General features: G+C 34.4%; 1 protein-coding gene across 19 annotated transcripts in view; it reads right to left on the bottom strand.

The window, feature by feature from the left end:
• The window catches only part of BIRC6 (baculoviral IAP repeat containing 6), a 212,332-nt gene that overhangs the window by 79,258 nt on the left and 110,269 nt on the right, over positions 1-22,805 (bottom strand). For all 19 annotated transcript variants that reach the window (XM_081590295.1, XM_081590294.1, XM_081590292.1 and 16 more), the window contains 12 exons: positions 21,822-21,932; positions 20,346-20,479; positions 16,628-16,755; positions 13,865-14,427; positions 12,725-12,900; positions 11,651-11,747; positions 11,308-11,502; positions 9,996-10,196; positions 6,044-6,323; positions 4,279-4,535; positions 3,914-4,022; positions 968-1,189 (listed from right to left, as the gene is read on the bottom strand). In XM_081590295.1, the coding sequence (XP_081446421.1) occupies positions 968-1,189; positions 3,914-4,022; positions 4,279-4,535; positions 6,044-6,323; positions 9,996-10,196; positions 11,308-11,502; positions 11,651-11,747; positions 12,725-12,900; positions 13,865-14,427; positions 16,628-16,755; positions 20,346-20,479; positions 21,822-21,932 (2,473 nt within the window). The remainder of the gene's footprint in view (positions 1-967; positions 1,190-3,913; positions 4,023-4,278; positions 4,536-6,043; positions 6,324-9,995; positions 10,197-11,307; positions 11,503-11,650; positions 11,748-12,724; positions 12,901-13,864; positions 14,428-16,627; positions 16,756-20,345; positions 20,480-21,821; positions 21,933-22,805) is intronic.

Below are 22,805 nucleotides of genomic sequence, written 5' to 3' on the forward strand. Positions count from 1 at the left end.
AAAGAAATGTTTAGATTGACTTTGACATGATTAATGGTTTTAATTCATGTCTGCAAAATGAAAACTATTAGTGACCTTCACTAATAAGTCATGGATTATGCCACGTAAACGAAGCAAATATGAAAATGACAAACTAGAGAACAAAAGGCCAACCTTTTATGAGTCATGGAACTCTTCAGAAATAATATTATATTTTGCCATAGACTCAGTTATTAGGCAGTCAGCTCAATAAAGCCTTAACTGTGTATGGTGAAGAAATGTGGGTTAAGTGGAAACTACTAGTCAAAAGAATAATCATAGCTGTCTAGAAAGAATGAGAAACAAACAACTGTAAGAACTGTCTAAGGTAGTCTTTTAAAATTTCTAGTTACACTTTCCCTCCAAAGTTGTATATAAAGATAAAAGAATCTAGTGAGTAAATTTACAAAAGAGAATAAATACTGTGAACTGCAGAATACATTAAACATTCCGAATTTAGTTGGGAAAAGCAGCAATGACACTAATACAGCTTCTTAAAACATGAAGATTAAATTTGAGTAGCATCTCATTTCAAAATGATATCATTTATACTTATCTAGCACTTTCATTCGGAGAAGGCAATGGCACCCCACTCCAGTACTCTTGCCTGGAGAATCCCATGGACAGAGGAGCCTGGTAGGCTGCAGTCCACGGGGTCGCTAAGAGTCGGACACAACTGAGTGACTTCACTCTCACTTTTCACTCTCATGCATTGGAGAAGGAAATGGCAACCCACTCCAGTGTTCTTGCCTGGAGAATCCCAGGGATGGCGGAGCCTGGTGGGCTGCCGTCTATGGGGTCGCCCAGAGTCGGACATGACTGAAGCGACTTAGCAGCAGCACTTTCATTATTTTTATACAACTAAGCATATAAAAATGGTGCTTTATCAAGTAAAAACCTAAAGTGATCTAATACTGGGGAGAAAAAGAATTTTGTAAATCATACTTACTCAAAGAGCTCTCGGTCTAGCAGTGCTGGTAAATCATATTCTACCAGCAGTTCATAACTGTGCCACAAAATTGCTGCTACACAGTGCAAATGAGAAGGAGATGGCATCAAAAGACCATACTCTATTGATGAAGAGTTAGGACACATGTAACTCATCCTGCCACTTCTTTTCATAGCAGCCACTCTTGCAGAATCACTGACCCATTTTAACAAGGCCTGAATTCTTAAAAAAAGAAGACGAATTCAAATAATAATCAATTATACTACAGATGACATCTAATACAGATAAATTCCGCCACTGCATGTAAGCAATGTATATATGAGAATAATATATGATTATTCTCAGTAATTTTAATGTAAAATAGGAGGGAAAAGGAATTATGCAATCAATAATGTCAAAGTAATTCTAATTTTCCAATAATACCTATTTAAGTGATGAAAATATCTGCAATAACTCATCTAATCAGCATACACATATTCTTACCTCATTTATGGAAGAATATATATGTCTAGAATTACAGGATACACAGTTTAAAAAAACTAATTTTATCCTCTAAATATTTACTCATTTCATAATAAATCCACATACCATAGAGCAGTGATTGGGGGTCAGCTCTTCATTGTGCAGAATCTCATGCAATATACCATGTTTCACATCTCTGGTCCTCAAGCATTAAATACTAGTAGCAGACACCCCACCTTCCTGCACTCTGACAACCGAACAGCCTCAACACACATACGTTTTCAAGTACCACCCTACTATACTGCATTGCCTACAGCTGGGGACCACAAAATGAAAGCAAAAGACTTTTTGAAACAATAATGCTTTGAAATTTGTAGGGTAATGCTCAAAATTCTCCAAGCCAGGCTTCAGCAATATGTGAACCATGAATTTTCAGATGTTCAAGCTGGTTTTAGAAAAGGCAGAGGAACCACAGATCAAATTGCCAACATCCGCTGGGTCATCAAAAACGCAAGTGAGCTCCAGAAAAACATCTACTTCTGCTTTATTGACTATGCTAAAGCCTTTGACTGTGTGGATCACAATAAACTGTGGAAAATTCTGAAAGAGATGGGAATACCAGACCATCTGACCTGTCTCTTGAGAAACCTGTATGCAGGTCAGGAAGCAACACGTAGAACTGGACATGGAACAACAGATTGCTTCCAAATAGGAAAAGGAGTACGTCAAGGCTGTATATTGTTACCCTGCTTATTTAACTTATATGCAGAGTACATCATGAGAAACGCTGGGCTGGAAGAAACACAAGCTGGAATAAAGATTGTCGGGAGAAATATCAATAACCTCAGATATGCAGATGACACCACCCTTATGGCAGAAAGTGAAGAAGAACTAAAGAGCCTCTTGATGAAAGTGAAAGAAGAGAGTGAAAAAGTTGGCTTAAACTGATTCAGACACCTAAGATCATGGCATCTTGTCCCATCACTTCATGGGAAATAGATGGGGAAACAGTGGAAACAGTGCCAGACTTTATTTTTTTGGGCTCCAAAATCACTGCAGATGGTGACTGCAGCCATGAAATTAAAAGACGCTTACTCCTTGGAAGGAAAGTTATGACCAACCTAGATAGCATATTAAAAAGCAGAGACATTACTTTGCCAACAAAAGTCCGTCTAGTCAATGCTATGGTTTTTCCAGTGGTCATGTATGGATGTGAGGGTTGGACGGTGAAGAAAGCTGAGTGCCGAAGAATTGATGCTTTTGAACTGTGGTGTTGGAGAAGTCTCTTCAGAGTCCCTTGGACTGCAAGAAGATCCAACCAGTTCATCCTAAAGGAGATCAGTCCTGGGTGTTCATTGGAAGCACTGATGTTGAAGCTGAAACTCCAATACTTTGGCCACCTGATGCGAAGACTTGACTCATTGGAAAAGACCCTGATGCTGGGAAAGATTGAGGGCAGGAGGAAAAGGGGACGACAGAGGATGAGATGGCTGGATGGCATCACCGACTAGATGGACATGGGTTTGGGTGGACTTAGGGAGTTAGTGATGGACAGGGAGGCCTGGCGTGCTGCGATTCATGGGGTCGCAAAAAGTTGGACACGACTGAGCGACTGAACTGAACTGATTACATTATCAGGGATTAAGTAACAATTTTTCCAAGATGCCTTCACTGCCAGGCACTCTAATTCATACCCGTCAGTCTGACCTACATTAATCTCCCCTTATTAGGGACACTGTTCTGTCTCCCCACTCCTGAGGGCACAAACTGGATTGAATAAACTTGATCTCTCTAGTATTAGCACAATGCTAGACATATACCAACTACTCACTGAACAGCTGTAAAATGAGTAAGAACCCACCAAAAAATTAATAATCTGTTAATAATTCATGAAGATGTTTAACAACATACCAAATGATTTCACTTTAAATACAAATTAATAAAAATAAAGAATCTTAATTGAATATAAAATATTCAACATACTTAAAAGGATATTAACTCAGGAAACAGTCTCCAGCATAGAGATAATTCATATTACTTATGCAAACAAAAACATGTTCCAAAGATACTTGGAGTCCTTATGAATTTGAAGGTAGAAGACATCAAGGAAGAACTACATTAGTAAAGCTTGCCTAAAATTACCTATACTGAAAGATCAGTAAACATTTAGGTGAAACAATCAGTATTATTTACTTGGTATGACAGTGTTTCACTTTGTGGTAGGAAGCAAGAGAAAGAAGGGGAAGAATCTAATGAAAAGATGTCAATGGATAATATAAATAATCAGTGAAAATAAACATTACTATTATCAAAATAGTCCAGGTATCTAATATAGACACACTATTCCTTTATTTCTGTAAGTTTAGTAATACCTAAGCTTAACTTTTACAAAAAGATCTTTAAAAAAAAGCATTATTAGTAACATCCACTACATGAGATTATGTGTATATATGTTCTCATGTGAAAAATGAGATCACCACATACCTGTCTTTTGTTCCAGGATCCTGAGTCGTTCCGAGCTGGTAAAGAATATCTATAGTAGAGTCAGAAGAGAGTCCATTCAGTCTTCCAAAAAGTAAAGGACTATTCAAATCTTGCAAAAAGAGAATCAAAAGGAAAAATTTGCTAAATAAGCAAATGGGATGAAAAGATTCGCTCAGTTTAATCTTAAATTATTCATTAAACATAACTTCTATAAATTTCAACGACAACAAAAAAATCAAACTCCAAAAATAATGAAGCCATATGGAATTTAATTTTGGAAATGGAATTAATCACAAACATCACAGCTCAAATATTATTTCTCTGCAGATACGTAAAAAAATTCAAATATCAAAATTAATTGTCACCTGTAGGATCACTGCCTGATGCTGCACAATTTCTCAGAAGAATGTCTATAAGCTTTAGGCCAATTCGAGTAGACTGAAGTCCTATCTTTACAAGCACAACCTCAATGTTGGGTGAATGCATTCCACAGTATGGAGACATCAGTAAGGCAGCACAAGTTTGTAGCAAATTAGCAGTAGGTGCAGCTGCACTTGCCATCATTCCTTCCAGATCACTTATGTGAGTAAGGCAATGATGTAATAACCGTAACCATCCAATACTGAAATACAAAACACAAAACAGCCTATATGGGTTAATTTAAGTAGCTTAAATTACTTCAGACTTCTGAAGTAAAAACTTTTCCAAGATCAAACAAAACTTCTCCAAGGTCAGCAAGTTGTGGATGGATTGTCATAGACAGATTGTCTTACTGAATGAAGTCTTACACAGAAAGACAAAAATGACATGGTATCACTTATATGAGGATTATTTAAAAAAGCGAGGGAGGGTACAAATGAACTTACTTACATAACTGAAACAGAGGCATGGATTAGAAAACAAACTTATAGTTACCAGGGATAAACTGGAAGATTGGGATTGACATACACACACTACTATATATGAAACATAACTACTAAGAACCTGCTCTCTCTCTCTCTCTCTCTCTCTATATATATATATACATATATATATGCTGCTGCCGCTAAGTCACTTCAGTCGTGTCCGACTCTGTGCGACCACATAGATGGCAGCCTATCAGGCTCCGCCGTCCCTGGGATTCTCCAGGCAAGAACACTGGAGTGGGTTGCCATTGCCTTCTCCAATATATATATGCTATATACATGTATATATAGCACAGGGAACTCTACTCAATAGTCTGTAATGGACTACATGCAAAGAATCTTAAAAAAAAAAAAAAAGGGAGGAGATATGTGATAAAAAAATATTTGTGCCTTATAAAGCAGAAAAGATAACCAGCATGTTGTATTTCATAAGTAGGTAGCACCAATATATGTTAAAAAAAGAATATTTTTAGAATACTATAACATCAATAAGAGTTAAACACACAGTAAGTTTCCCCTGTAACATAAAAAATAAAATACTTCAGTACAAGTCGCATTTAGGAATTATGAACTTGCTTTTTATTTAGTCAGGAAATAGTTTTGAATATACATATATGCATAAATATGAGCTGCAGAGGATCACAGAATTGCAAAACTGAAAAGACCTAGCAACTTGAAAATAAAAAAGAAATCCCAACTTTTTTTCTCAGCTAAAATGTACAATGAAACCAATATATAAAATTTTCAACCATCCAAATTTATCAGAAAAATGTAAATTAAAGGACACATTCAGGTCCTTCTTTGGTCAGTCTGTATCAATTTGTATGGTTCAAATCAAACCCTTTATTGACTGGCAACTTAAGAATTACTATATAACAGACCAGGTGCTTATCTGTGTGGTCAACTTACTTGATTCAGATATACTCTTGGGGATAGGGATTTGGAAATGCTTACACAAGATTACAGTCCAAAGAAGTGGAACTCACACCCATATAGAGCACATCAGATCATCTCAAGAATTAAACACACATGAATCTCAATTTTAACCAGCCTCAAAGTTCTGTTTCTATGCAATTATTCTTTATTACACTTAAAAAATTATGATATTATTTAGAAACCTATGGAACAAAGAATTTTCTAAACTCTAAAAAAACACAAAGAAACCACAGAATAAATTTTATGAAAAGCACAGAAAGGTTTTTCTTAAGAATGAGGAACTACATACCTTGTTTTGGATACCTGATCTTCAGATGGAAGAAAGGGATTATTAACTGTTGCTGAAGAAGTGGTACCAAAAGCAGTGAGGCCCAGTAATTTGATCTGTGAAAGGCCTAGTGTGCTGGCATCTCGTGGACGATGGAGTCTAAGGCAGACAGCGGAAGCTACTTCAGCTTTCACAAGTTGAATTTTTATGTAGGTAAGACCACTTGTGACAACAGGAGTGGACAATGGTAGCATGTTTACTCCATCTGCACTTACTTCTACAGAAACTGAGGATGGGCAGGCTACACGGAGAGAAAATTGAATAATTAATAAAGAAAAAGTAAACTCTAGTTCCTATTTTAAAGGCAACTATAGTAAAATGGCAGCTTTCAGTTATATTCATTACGAATTCATAAAAAGAATATGTATACGCTAAGTCATACTTTGTTGCTATCTTTCATTATAATTGATTTTGGAGCTATTATATGAAAGTTATAGTATAATAAAAATTGTACATAAAAAATTCTAACATTAACCTAAAAAACAGAGTAACTGAAGATATGCAATCCACATATACTTCATTTTCTTGAAGAAAACAAAAACTGGCAATTACTCTATTATTTCTACTCTCAGAATTACCACAGGCAAAATGGGGCATTTGATTAGTATGCTGTGGTTTACAGCTATATATAATTTAGGAAGAATGTGACTTTAAAAGTACCTTTTCACAAACTCATTATTTCACTACTATCATATTGCTATGATTTTAAACACATTTGAGTTTAGAAATTGTTTTCACCTCTGATCTTTTTTTGCCTTTCAAAATTTAAACATTCAAAATATTTAAAATAATTTCCTGCTACAAATTAAGGAGGCCAAATGAAGTAATCGAAAAAGCAAGAGGTTCAGGAAAACATCTACTTCTGCTTTACTGACTATGCCAAAACCTTTGACTGTGTGGATCATAACAAACTGTGGAAAATTCTTCAAGAGTTGGGAATACCAGACCACCTGACCCGCCTCTTGAGAAACCTGTATGCAGGTCAGGAAGCAACAGTTAGAACTGGACATGGAACAACAGACTGGTTGGTTTCAAATAGGAAAAGGAGTATGTCAAGGCTGTATATTGTCACCCTGCTTATTTAACTTCTAAGCAGAGTACATCATGAGAAATGTCAGGCTGGATGATACACAAGTTGGAAACAAGATTACCGGGAGAAATTATCAATAACCTCACATATGCAGATGACGTCACACTTATGGCAGAAAGTGAAGAACTAAAGAGCCTCTTGATGAAAGTGGAAGAGGAGAGTGAAAAAGGTAGCTTAAAACTCAACATTCAGAAAACTAAGATCATGGCATCCAGTCCAATCACTTCATGGCACATAGATGGGGAAACACTGGAAAGAGTGGCAGACTTTAATTTTCTGGGGGCTCCAAAATCACTGCAGATGGTGACTATAGCCATGAAATTAAAAGATGCTTACTCCTTGGAAGAAAAGTTATGACCAACCTAAGAAGCATATTAAAAAGCAGAGACATTACTTTGCCAACAAAGGTCCGTCCGTCTAGTCAATGCTATGTTTTCCCAGTAGTCATGTATGGATGTGAGAGTTGGACTATAAAGAAAGCTGAGTGCTGAAGAATTGATGATTTTGAACTGTGGTGTTGGAGAAGACTCTTATGAGTCCCTTGGACTGCAAGGAGATCCAACCAGTCCATCCTAAAGGAGATCAGTCCTGGCTGTTCATTGAAAGGACTGATGTTGAAGCTGAAACTCCAATACTTGGGCCACGTGATGCAAAGAGCTGGCTCATTGGAAAAAACCTCAATGCTGGGAAAGATTGAAGGCAGGAGGAGAAGGGGATGACAGAGGATGAGATGGTTGGATGGCATCACTGACTCAATGGACATGAGTTCTGAGTAAACTCCAGGAGTTGGTGATGGACAGGGAAGCCTGGCATCTGCAGTCCATGGGGTCGCAAAGAGTCGGACACGACTGAGCGACTGAACTGAACTGAACTGAATGAAGTAACTGGGTGCTGCAGTGGTAAAGAATCTGCCTATCAATGCAGGAGATGTGGGTTCGATCCCTGGGTGGCAAGATCCCTTAGAGTAGGAAATGGCAACATGCTCCAACATTCTTGTCTGGGTAATTTTATCGACAGAGGAGCCTGGTAGGCTACAGTCCGTGGTGTCACCAAGAGTCTGACATGACAGAGCATACACACACAATGAAGTAATTAACTAGCAGCTGCTATGGGAAAACTCTTTTTCACATACATGGAAGAACATTTAATAAATTTATCTATCAACTAAAACAAGCTTTGAGCCTTGATTTTAATGCCAACTATAAAATCAGGAAGTTAACTTTTATTATATGCCAATTATACCTCTGGTTTGCACAGAGAACTAGATAAGTCACAGAATTTTTAAATTTAATCTTAACCTTTCAAGGAAGTATTATCCACATTATATAATCTCTTTGACTCTACCAATACAAACTAATAAAAAGAGATTAACCCAAACCCTCACATGAATAAAGGGCACATTTTATGTTCAAGCCCATGTTTTGATCCTAAAGGCTATGTTATTTCTACAGGAATACACTATATCTTTAGTTTGTACTCTGATCTGAAACCTAAAGTATTAAGCACACTTGTGTTAGAAAACATGTAATCTATCGATTTATCATAATGTACAGAGTCCTCCGTTGTAACATCTTTCCTATTCAAATTACTGTGTATAAATTCTAGCTACAATTCAAAGCCACTTTCTCCTTCCAAAAAAAGCAGTTTCCTCCTCATCTTAGATTATCTCCTAAGTCTTATACTGGCTTACATTTTGCCATGTAATATATTTATTTTTGACCTGCTAAAACACTGCATTAATATACTTTTCTTCTGTCGTTTTATTCATTATATCTATTTTAACCTGGTTATGTGTGGATTCTACAACTCTGTTAGGGTATAATAATAATCTTACGTTGCAAATAAGTATAAAAATTTATTCTTCCAAATATTCAAGTGGTCTACAAAATTTCCCATAGATCTTCACTGAATTATTGAGTGACATATGATAGCAATGAGAATCAATGAAAATAAATGATTGTCACAACTTCAACAATTCTGTATAAATCATTATATTTATATTGAAAGAATTTGGGGACCATCACAAATTAAAATAGTACTTTATATTTCTTCATGAATGCTTGAAAGAGTTCCTTCTTCTTTTAATGTGTAACTTATTTTTTTTAATTCTTTACAATTAATTATTTCCCTTGCAAAGTTACAACAAAATGTATTAAATGAAAATGCATCAAATGGAAGATACTCAAAACATTAAAAATTTAAAGGTCATAATATTCAAAATATCACACTCTACATATTACAATAAAAAATTCTTTGCAGAAGTAATTATCTTACAATGGAAAGGGAATCTATGTTAATTTCACATTACAGAGCTAGGACTGAGGACTAGAAAAACTAAGACAGTTATCTACAGTTGTACAAACTAACTCATTTTATCTTAATGCTATAGTGCCATAAATTCGGGACAAGACGAAAGGCAAAATAATATACACCTAGGGTATATTTCTTTAAATTTCATCACACTTTCTATTTATTTCAGGGGAACAGTCATGCCAATTCATTTGATGGTAAATGATGTGGTACTAACGTTAAATATTATATTAAACTGTTCAAAATTAAGCAATTTGGAAATTTTATCTAAGTTTATCACTGTTTGCTAAGTGTATTTCTCATTTTTTAAATGCTTCTATATGTTATAGTTTATTTTCATGGTGGATCTTTTTTTTTTTTAATAAATTTATTTATTTTAGTTGGGGGCTAATTGCTTTACAATATTGTAGTGGATATTGCCATACATTGACATGAATCAGCCATGGGTTTACATGTGTTCCCCATCCTGAACCCCCATCCCCATGGTGGATCTTTAAACAAATTATTACTCACTTGCAAGAGATGCCAGGTGAGGCTGGATATGTATCTCTTTAAGGAGCACTGCTGCAGGAAGGTGAATGGTAAGGTCGCACCAAGCCTCCTCTGGCAGAAAGATGTAGGACCAAGCAGCAGAGCGAGCTCTTCTATGGGGGGGCGTGGCCTGCAAAAGCACCTCAGCTGGTTGGGCAGTGGGACTGCTAGATGAGATTGTACCTACAGAAGTATTTCAAATAAAATAAAAACTTGCAGAAGAAACCCAATAAAGCATCAAGAACTATTCAAATCACAATAATTACACTAGAAAAATTAGCTAAAAACATGAACATTTAATATTATGAATGCACATAATATACTTAGCATAATTTGTCACAATATTCGCAAATAATCAGGACATCCAGTCAACTGGCAAGGTGACAAGTTCACTGTTAACTGCTGCCTAATTTCTATGTACTAACATGTCAAATGAAAACTAAACAAGCAACAACAAACTTAGCACAATAATTCTCAAATGATTTAAGTAAAAAGCAATGTTCAATACAGCCTTGAAAATAAAATATGCTGCTGCTGCTGCTAAGTCGCTTCAGTCGTGTCCGACTCTGCGCGACCCCATAGACGGTAGCCCACCAGGCTCCCCCATCCCTGAGATTCTCCAGGCAAGAATACTGGAGTGGGTTGCCATTTCCTTCTCCAGTGCATGAAAGTGAAAAGTAAAAGTGAAGTCGCTCAGTCGCGTCCGACTCCTAGCAACCCCATGGACTGCAGCCTACCAGGCTCCTCCGTCCATAGGATTTTCCAGGCAAGAGTACTGGAGTGGGGTGCCATTGCCTTCTCCGAAATAAAATATACTTGATAGTAAAAAATAAACTTGAAAATAATCACCTTTATTCTAAATTATCAATGTTTATGAGTTACAAATATGAAAAGAAAAATACAAAAAGAAACTATGTAGACTGGAAGAATGAATAACTATATAAATTTTAAATTTCTTTTTAAAAAAAAAAATCACTCAAGAAGGAACAAGCTTTTTAAAACAAACATTTATACTGAAAACTGACATAAGAATTATACTACCTAGTTTCATAAATTGTGACTATTAAAACTCAGTAATAAAAACAAATTTTCCTACTACAGAAGAATTAAAAACTTCCTTCTAATCAGTAGGCGGTTTGGAAAACTAGAGCCTTTAAAATCAATTGTTTGTAATTAAAATGGTGATATTATAACACAATCAATTTATTTTAACAACTACTTTTGCTTCATACCAGCCAATTAACTAACTACTATTTAAATTCACACCCATAAGATGAAACAACTGTATTCTTACCCAGGGGTGCAAAGTTATGGATCCCTTCTGCATTGTCAGGCTCAGAAGCAAGGATTCTTGTTTTCAAAGTGCTGTCAACAGCTTTATTTGGACCAGAGTCAAGAAACTTCATAATAGTTGATACCATACTTCTTGCAGTGTTTACAATAGCCCTTGTACTAGTAACCATATTGTTGCAAATGAGCTGAACACCACCTAAATTTATAAAGAATACTAAATGAAAATTATCTTAACACAGATGATTTGACACTGAGTCAACTCTCACAGAAGACTATCAAAATAAGAACATACTGCACTACTTAACGATTACTCTTAAATGGCAGTTTTGGAAATTTTGCCTTACCCATATCGTGGAATGCTTTCAAGGCATCACTAGTATCCAGTACTCTCAGAATGAACCACAATAATGGTTCAGATAACTGGCAAGTAGCAAGAGAGCCCTAAAAGAAAAACCATACATGTATGCTGTGATTTTTAAAAGGTGATTATTAATTTCACATGAATTAGGACAATTAAGTCTCACTGAATATAACATTCTCTTATAGTTAATCATTATAAAATGGTAACCTTAACCTAAATCAATTAATATAAAATGTCTGCCAAATAATTTAAGAAATCTTGCCGGTGTCAGAAGGTAAGTGAACAGTCTCCTCTCTGAACTCAGCACTTTTTGTGTCTGTCTTTACCTAGCATTATCATTTTCTACCTTAATGTGCACTGATTTCCTTTTCCACTAGACAGTACTTTCCTTTAAAAATGTAGCCTTCTCAAATATTTATCTCTATATCTTCCAACGGGGAAATATATATATAGATTCAATCCATATTTATGAAAATGATAATTATACAATGACAAATAAAAGATTTCTTAAGAAATTATATTTTAAAACCTGCTTTTGGAAAAAAAATAGTAAATGGACTAGAAGGTAAAATAATCACACTGGCTCCTAAAATATCATTTTTTAAAAAGGAAATTTAAAAAGTAATAACATTCTAACCTATTTCTCTTTTAAAATTACTCTAACCCCTTTTAACTGAAAGGAAACTAAATATGCAACTTAAGCTTAGAAAAAAAACACTCATATTAAATTTTCATATATACTTCTATGAAGAACATGTTGGTATCCAACTACACTATTTCTAGAGAAAAGGAAAGAACTACTTCCTAAGACAATGGAAAAAAAAATCTTAAAATTTAAAAATATTTTACTGTTGCATCACTACAGTTAACTTTGACAATTTCAAGGAAACTTTTCTCTTCAACTTGTATTATTAATCTATGGTTCTCATCTGCTGATTCTGTTCATTTTTCAATATATAACTAGAATACTGTATTTGTCTCTGTCTTACAGATAATTCTCTGCTCCTATTGCTATTAACTACTTAAATCATTGCAATTGTTGCTGGATTGAACTTACCTGTCTGCCCATATATCCACAGGCCATGTAGGTTAAAATTGGCTGCAGCATCATATGAACTGTAGACGCTTTTTTACTAAGAGTTGTCAGTATGGTAAACAGTCCATCCCCAACTGATATGGCATCTAACCCACCATGAAAGTTTTCATGTTTAGTGAGATGTAATCCACTTGCCCCTAGTTTAAACAAAAAGTTTACACATTTTTTAAAAAGCAAATCCTTAAAAACCAATGATAATTAAAATAGTCTTACAAGCCATTTTTTCCCCCAAACCAATGAAGGATGCATACAAAACAGCTGTGTGTGTGTCCGCATGTTGTGTGTCTATATACATATACACATGTCTAGAAATTAAAATACCTAACATAACATTCAGTAAAGAATGATTTTTGGTTATCTTTTTATAGAAGATATCTCTGTTGTTGGTAACAATATAAAAAAGTCCTTCTATCACACAACTGAGGAATACATTATACATATCAAGAAGAAAAGCAGAGAAAAATAACTGATACTATTATGCAACTATACTTCAAAACTTTTAATCAAAAAGACAATAGTTTTTTTTGCCTTACATGAAGGAAGAAATACTAATAAGCAAAATCATATCAGGAATGGATTTTGTCATACTGAAGCTTAATTAGTTTAAAATAATTAACATATTAGCTTTCAAAGAAGTAAAAAAGTAAAGAAACAACATATAAATTTACATCAATGTGTCATTGAAACTGTTAAAACTTGAACAAATATTTATACTTCACATTATAAGAAACTGTAAGTAAATAAAATTTACTCATTCCCTAATATGAAATTTGAAGTCTAATTCTTCATCTTTAAAATGTTAGAGATATATGACTATAAATTATGGTGCCTAGCTTACAAAACTGCTTCCTTTTCTTAATTTAATTCCATACAAGTTATTTTGTTAGTATTCTCCAATTTAAAAAAATTTCACACTTAAAAATTTTCAGCTGATGTATGCCACTCTACAGAAGTTTTAACTAATAATGATCAATCAGGATAAGATGTTTACAACAAAGTAACACTCTGCTGTACAGTAAAAAGAAAATGAATTCATACATTGCTAAAGGAAAGAGATACAGTACTAGAAACAGGTTTAAGATTAATATTCTCAATACGTACCAATTATCATCGCCATGGCACTGCTATTACACAGGCCCAGAGCAGACAAAATCTGGCTCATAATCTGCTGGTTGGCTAACACTAAGTCAGCGACATATGCAGGTGGTCCTTGAATACTACTAGTGCTTCCATTACCATCTTTGCCTCCTGAAACTTTTTCTTCATCTGAAACACTGTCTGTCGTATTGGTGGTCACAGGCACTCTTGCACTATATTCCCTATTGCCCGAAAGAGGCAGCTGAACTAAAATGTTAACCAGTTTTAGCAAATCAAACATGAGTTGATCTCTTGTCATTTCACCACAAACTGCTTTTGCATCACCTGGACGAATGAGGTTGGCAAAGAGTCCCCCAAAGCATGCTCGGGCACCCACTGAGCTATCTGATCCACTTCGAGACATGACTTTGTCTGAGCAAGTGATATAGTGGTGCACTAAAAAAGTGACAGACTCTATCACAGCAGAAATAGTACTAACGGAAACAACTTCAAAATTCTGCTCCAAAGTGAATTCTAAAAGCTTTACTTGGGCATCAAGAGGTCCTTGGCCAGTCTGGAAGGCACCCCTGCAGAAAAAGTGAGAGGATTACAAATTAATCCATTTTAAATTGTTTTGAAAGAGGTAACCACCAGAATACAAGAAAGCTAAACAATAATTAAACTCCTGGTATTCACTATTTCACTTTGTAGCAGAGTTTCCCACTCTTCCTGAGTCCTTCTTGTTCTTATCTCCATTTTATCATATAAAATAAAAAATAAATTTCTTTCCAAATAGAAAACTGAAGAACAAGTAAATCAAAGAGGTGATTTTGAAGCCATAGACTAAAGTAATTACATATCACAAGGCACTCCTCATAATGAATGAGCTCTGTATTGTTAGAACCTCAAATGTTATTAAACATTTCCTACTGATCTTGATTTTCATAAATTAGGATTCAACCAATTCACTCTTACACATCAAACTGAATGCTCTCAAGTTCTGCTTATGCTTAAGATATAGAAAGCTGAAAAGATCATTGTTCCCCCAACTTAACAATTTAAAAAAAAGCCAAATTAAGTCATAACTTTTCTTGAACCTATCAGAGAGCTTAAGTCAAAGCTTTTCTTGAACCCATCAGAGAGCTGAGGGTACCAAAAAGACTGAAATCCATGAAAAGATAGGCATCTCCGGGAAGTGGAACATGAGCATTGGCTTTCCTGTGGCAGAACTTGGGAAGTCAAGATGGTGGCAACATACATAAGTGTAAGAAGAATTCAGCTAAAATATTTAACAATTACTCCGGGTATGTAAGGGTGCTAACACTGAGCCTGAGAATTCACATTCATTCACAAGCAACCTCCCTTCAACATCCCCCACACATACCCTGCCCTGTGCATCTATTCTATCTGGCTGTTCCTGAGTTTTATACTTTATATAAAGTGAAAAATGTAAGTAAAATGTTTTTCCTGAGTTCTGTGAGTCTTTCTAGAAAGCTACTGAACCAGAAGGGGGATTGTGAGAACTCTTGAAGTTGTAGTGAAATCATACAACAAAACTTCAAGTTCACGTTTTCCAATTACATGTATGCATATCATAACATCACATTTTTGGTTTTGTGAATCTACTCCTTCCCACACTTATGCTTCATCATTGCACATACACTATGAACAAGTTGAACTACAACCACATTAGTATTTTAAAATAGCTATAAAGGAGGAAGAAAACACAAATGAGGATAGTACTCAGATAAAATTTTCTGCCACTATGAAAACATATCTCCATATAAATTTTTGCATTAATTCTTATATTAGGTTGAAGGCATTTTGCTATGGATCTATTAAAAATAACTATTATTATGAATAAATTATTAATGTATGCTATTTAAACCAATTATTAATTTTTAATGTTTTATTTTATTAATTATTTCATGGTATTATAAACCATACCTTTTTCTGACTTCCAATATTTTGAAACTAATTGTTAGAGAGTGATGTAATCTCCAAGTTATTTTAATCATTTTCAAATATACATTAAAATATTTTAAAACTTCACTGGCACTTCCACAATGAAACTAAATAATAAAGATAGCAAACAGCATTTTTAACTCTCCCTGATATCAATGGGAACTTTTAAAATAAACATAATAGTGTCTGGTTTGTTCATAATGTTTTTTTTTTTGTAATTTTAAATAAGATGATACAGTTAATATTTCATTAAAAGTTTTTCTCAGAAAGCAATGTTGGCTTTTTATCTCAGAGTATGATGAAATGATTCGTTAATATGATAAATAGTATATGATAGTGAAGTATTCATGCATTTTAAGAATCAACCCATTATGGTCACAGTTTATTCTTTTTAACCTATAGCCTGACTTTGGTAATAAATTTTATTTAGGATTTTGATACGAGATTAATATTTTTCTTTTTTAAGATACCTTTATCAAGTAGGTTTCAGATAAAATTACTGGTAGCTTTAATTCCTTACCTTTATTCTAGAATAATTTAAAGAGCTTCAAGTAAATTTCACATAGAAGGTTTATAACTACTAATCTATGAACCCATTATTCCATTAACAATAGAAGAAGCTTAGGATCTGGGAGAGCCATAATGAAAAGAAAACAATTAGGAAACATATCAATAAATCTTTCCCTCTTAATTCTTGGTATCATCCTGCTTGTCTATCCCCAGATAAACTCCCAACAAATGATAAGAGAAAATTTATTTGGAGGATTACCTATTACTTCTATTAATATATCAGGAATATATGTTAATGACATTGAAATTTACCTTTCTGTTGAAAGTATATGAATTAGCTTCAGCAAAAATTCACTGAATATCTGAGGACATGTTGAAGAAAGATGCACTTGCAATCGGGTAAGAAATTCTTGCATAGCTTGCGTAGCTGTTGGACCAACCTGAAGAAAAATGTAATTCTACTGAAAATTGCTTACTGATTCCATTTACTGAATTATTCATTTAAAAGTATCAAGTGTTAAGAGCCATATGGTTGAAACGTCTCATTTGAAAAACAAAAATATTAACAGTGATAGCAGGAAACCAATTAAGCTTTTAGGTCTTGATATATTTTAAATTGAAAACTATAGATTCTATGGTCAATATTTTTCCATTATGTCAGACTTAATTCAATATAGACAAAGACTCGCCTAAATTACACAAAAATATCTCTATAACGCTTTCAAAAGCACAAAAAATTGTGATTTTCACGATCTTAATTATCCCATTTCAACAGACAGGCTAAGTGATCCACAAAAGGTCATGCTTCTAATGACTACAAGAGCAACTACTAAAATGAATGGAGGGAAAAAACCCTCCAAACAAAAACACAGAGCTAAAAATAAACCTGTAGCAATCTGCAAAAGAAAAAAAAAAGCTTTCCAAACTTCTATCTCTTCAATGAAAAAAAAACGATAGTGAGAGCTACACCATGTACCCTGAACTATATGTTGGAATGTTATGATCATAAACCCTAGAGGAGTTTTGGAAAAACAAAATGCAATGTAGTTCTCGAAACCATTTTAGACAAACATCATTTCTAATTCTGAGCATAAAAATCTTAACATTCATAACCAAACTATCTATTATAAACCAAAATATCTGGGGAAAGCTTGATCTTCAGTAACTTTTATTCTGCCTTTAAAAAAAAAAGTAGGGGGAGAGGAAACTATTTTATACAGTAGTATGCTCCCTGAAACGTAGGCTCCACCATGAACTAGTTGTATAATTGTGGGCATTGCAGATAATGCATGTTTTCTCACATGTAAAATAAAGAAGCTGGAATCAGTGATTTCAGGAATCCTCACATTCCAAATTCATGCAATCTTTATGTATAAATATACATACATGTATACTTGATAACATGTCTCTGCCCCCTCATCAAAACTCTGGGCCAATCAAACTACAAATAGTCTCTTCTTTTTTTTATCTTTTTCTTTGTCTCGTTTATGATGATCTACAAAATTTAAGTCTATTCTGTAGCATGACAGTACTGACTAAATGCACCCAACAGAATTTAAGCTCCAAGAATGGCAGAGTCTCGTTAACTACATAAATCTCTAGCACCCAGAACAGTACACAGATCTTACACATAGATAAGCACATAGCTAAGAAATAAAAGATAACCTTGTAAGACAATTATGAATAATGTCCATCAGAAAGATACTATCAACAGTGAATACATTTTATTTGAAAAGAAATATAATGAAGGAAAAATAATTTTTAAATTATGTGAATAAAGTGCATCCTTTTTCGAATTGGGGGGCTCATATGAATCTGGATTGTCAGTTTCTCTAGAGAAAAAGTTCTGGCAACAGTGGGCCATGTTTCTCACTGCCGCGGTGGCCAGAGTGCAATGGCAGCCGCCTCCTGGGACCAGACCCTGTAACTGTGAGCCCGGCAGGCTCTGGCAGCTTATACCCCAAACTCATGCTTTCACATTCAGTCTTTAGGTGAACTCAACGTCGAGGCAGAGAGAGGCCTGCGAACGGTGACAGGTGTTACACATGGAAGGATGAGAGACGCAGCTGACCTGCTCAGGCCAAACTGTGTGGTCAGGAGTCCGCCTGCTCCATTTTTCTCTGGGTGGGGTCAGGCAGGTGACAGCCATTCTGTCCCCAACCTCAGATGAGGCAGCTTCTCGATGGTCTTGCATCTCCTCCCCACCCCAGCCCCGCCATCATCCTCCTGACACACTGTGGGCCTGGCTCATCCACGTGGCTCCTGATGGGACCCCCCTCACACCTGGCATGTAATGCTCGTATGAGGTTGCCTTAAAGATAAATGGAAGAGAACAGTTTTCCCATAAACAGAAAGGGCTAGCAAAGAATTGGAAATTACAGAATCACAAAACTCCGTATTAGGGCTCATCCTGTGAAACGAAAGACGTCTGTGGATAGGCCTCCAGTTGGTTCTTCAAAGCACTTGAATTTTGTTAACATGGATGGTAGCGACGTTCTTGGATTCTTCAGTGCTTATAAAGCCTGAGCTGTTAGATTTCCTTCACTGACTCTATGTTGTATTGTACCTGTATACCTATTGGGGTTGAAAACTGGATATATTGTGTGAAATTGTATATTTTTTGCTTTCAACCTATGTACAATTGGGTTTTTCTCCTCTGCAGTAACTGATTATGGAATAAACACTTGAGGAGTGAAAAAAAAAAAAAAAGCAGTACAACAAAAGCTTAAATTGATATAAAAGAAATATCTGTGGTTAGACTAAAAAAGCTTGTAAGTTCAGATATATCTTTTTTTTCTGAATTAACAAAAGCGGTATTTATCTTTTTCCTTTCAGTTTTGAGATATAATTGACACATAGGACTATGTAAGTTTGAAGTGTACAGAGTAACGATTTGACTACAGACACAATGAAATGATTACCACAGTAAGTTTAGAGAACATCCATCTCATATAGATACAAAATATAAGAAAAAATTTTTTTCTATATAAGTCTCAAGATTTACTCTCTCAGAAAACTTCCATATATAATATACAGAAATGTAAATTACATTTATCTTGCTGTAAATTACATCCCTAGTACTTACTTATCTTATACTGGAAAATTTTGCCTTCTGGTTACCTTCATCCAATTCCCCCAACCTCCACCTCTGATCTTTTTTTCTATGAGTCTGTTTTTGAAGTGAAATTCACCTACAATACTACTTAGATACTGGGGTACAACAGTGATCTGATATTTCTATACATTTCAAAATGATCACCACAGTAAGTCTAGCTACCACCTGTCATCATAAAGATATTGCATTATTATTGACAATATGCCCCACGCAGTACATTTTATACTGGTGATTGATTTATTTTGTACCTGGACTTTTGTACTTCTCAATTTCCCTCATCCATTTCTCTCATCTTTCCCACCCCCTGACCCCAATCTCCCATTCAGCAACCACCTGTTTGTTCCCTGTATGTATGACTCTATTCACTTTTATTACCTTTGTTCATTTGTTACATTTTTTGAGATTTCACATATAAGTAAACTCAAAGCATTTGTCTTTCTCTGTTTTACTGCACTTAGCATAATACTGTTTAGGTCCATTCATGTCAACTTTTTGTATTTTGTTGAACAAAATATTTAATATTATAAAAGAATTAAGTTAAGTGACTTTTTAAATCTTGATTGTAGAGGTCATTAAACACAATACATTATTTTAAAAATATTTTTAAACTCCCAAAGTTTTGAAATGCTTTCCTAACATTTAAGTGTTTGTTTAGGTTTCACAAATAATACAACACCAAAAATGCATCTCTGCATAAAAATCAAGTAATTCCAAGAGAAAACTTACTACCTGCTATATTGTTTCAGTACAGTGATTATTATTATAAACAATTCAAAACATTATTTATACATAAAAAGCCATCATTTAATACCTTAGCAATAAAAATTTTACATATTTAGGTATGCTTAAAATTTCTTTTAGAAATAAGTTTACTATATAATCTAAGCCTATCTCTAGTTTTCAAAAATCATATACCTGTGGACTGTGTTGATTTGTTCCATGTGGACTTGTGCCAGAAAGAAATTTCACTAAAACATGAATCAGGTTTGCATCTGAAACCAGCAGATGGGCAGTACTCTCCTGAATTCCAATGGCACTACTGGAACCAGCTATAAAACATTAAAAAAAAAAAAAAAGTTCTCAACAAATAGTCTGAAACAATGGGACTGCAGTATTTAAAACATCTCTTGGTTTCAAAGAAAACTCATATATTCCTGATAGTTACTAAAAACAATCTGAATCTCTTCTGACTGAGCCTCACTCTCTATTTTCCTCTGCCATAGATCTCTTGCCTCCTTTCTAGCAGTGAAAAATATCTAGTTTAATGTATATCTTATTCAGTATACAGACAAGTGGAAAAGAAATAACTAAATGCTTACTGTCCTTTTGGTCAGCCTATTCTTAGTAATCACTGTCCCCTTCTAGAAACAAAGATCTATTTTTCAGATACAGTTTAACCCAGCTTTTGAAGATAAACTGAGATAAAATTTATTCATTTTAGCATGTCAGCTACATAAAGACTATATGCTGTTAAAATATATACTGACAATACAACAGTTTTTTGAAGAGAACAAAATACTCGAGTCAAATCTGTCGTCAGTATCATACAGAAAGTCAAAGTCTTAGTGGTTTAGCGTGTCGGAATCTTTGTGAGCCCAAGGACTGTAGCCCGCCAGGCTTCTCTGTCCATGGGATTTTCCCAGCAAGAATACTGGAGTGGGTAGCCATTCCCTTCTCCAGGGGATCTTCCCGACATAGGGATTAAATTGGATCTCCTGAGTTTTAGGCAGATTTTTTACCGTCTCAGCCACCAGGGAAGTTTCCTTCTTAAAAGTTTCAAAAATTAATTTTACTATCTTAACTTAAACAAGAAATAAAGAAGTGGAGTGATGTATGGCAAAACCAATACAATATTGTAAAGTAAAAAAATAAATTAATTAGTTAATAAAAAAAAGAAGTGGGGTAAAGAAAGTAGGAAACTATTAGGAGTTTAGAATCTGAGAAGAAACAATTAAGTTCCATGAAAACAGATTTTAGATGTGAAAAACACAAACCGAGGTATCTAGTCATATATATATGTTCACGAATATATTAATGAATAAACTATTTTTAAATGCTAAGTTACTTTAAAAAGAATAAATAACCAGCACAAGACACAGGCTAACATTAAATACTTGATTTTGTACTTTAAAAGTAATTTTTAAAATTAAAAGTTTTCAGAAGGTAAAAATATAATTTAAACCTGTAATTATAGATACATGGGAGTATATAATCAAAGTAAAGAAGCACAAAGGACAAGACACATTAAGAACAAGTCTAACAGAGACATATTCAAATAAGAAATTCAATCATTTTCACAACTATTTCACTTCTTGGAAACATCTTTTTAAGAACCTGATAGCAAGAAAAATAAAGTGTATGTCATAGATACAAACGAATGTCTGAACTTACAATTAAGCTGCATGTTTGTCATGAGAGTTAGACTATGAAGCACAAGGCACCACGTCCGGAGCAAAGTATTGGGATACCAAGCTAACACTGTGAGAAAGCTGGTTATTGATGCTATGTGGAAAAGAGAAAGGGGAAATTTTCACTCAGAAATAGCAAATGTTTATTAAGAATTAAAACAAAAAGAATTTAAAACCATGATATTATTTTTTAAATCAATTTAGTGCCCTAAAAACATAAACAAGAGTTTCCCATTAAATATAACTAAAGCATTAGAGTCAGCAACATTTTATGTCTAAGTTTAAAGCTCATTCCATGACAAATAAAATAACATGTCATCACTACACATTTGTCATCCTTTCCAAACTACATGCACTTCTACTATAACACAATTTGTGCTTTACTTAATGTTCTCATATTCTGCAAAACCAAAAACTGAAAATAACAGGGCATCCTGGAAAGAGAGGGGTGGGACAGGCCATTCAAAATCAATGCAACTTCCCAGAAAAAAGCACAAACTAAAACAATAACTAAGTCACCTACAAGGTCTGGATAAGAAGCACGTGTGGCAGGTGGAGAAATGAAAAAAGGTATTAAAAATAAGCAAATATAACACAGAGCATTTAATCGTGCCCTTAAAACACCAAGTAAAATGGCTGACTCCAGATCCCAGGCAGGAAATATATATAGTCTGCAACACCTACCGCACGAAAACCTAAAAAAGACATTGTGTATTTCACAAAAAACAAAACCAAAACAATCTAAAAAAAAGTATGTTACTGACTACAAACTGGATAATTTCAGCATCAATAAACAATGATTATGACAGAAACAGAAGAAATATTTTTAAATCATGACATATTTATTAAAGAAACTAAGTGGTCTAGATTATAGACTACTTGTGAACCAATTAACTTTAAAAATTAATTTTAAAATACAAAAAATTTCCGTTTTTTCTGCCTCCATTACACAAACTGTACGTCCAAA

Source organism: Giraffa tippelskirchi, chromosome 4 (assembly GCF_054371585.1).
Source record: "Giraffa tippelskirchi isolate mGirTip1 chromosome 4, T2T-mGirTip1v1.2.pri, whole genome shotgun sequence".
NCBI classification, from domain to species: domain Eukaryota; kingdom Metazoa; phylum Chordata; class Mammalia; order Artiodactyla; family Giraffidae; genus Giraffa; species Giraffa tippelskirchi.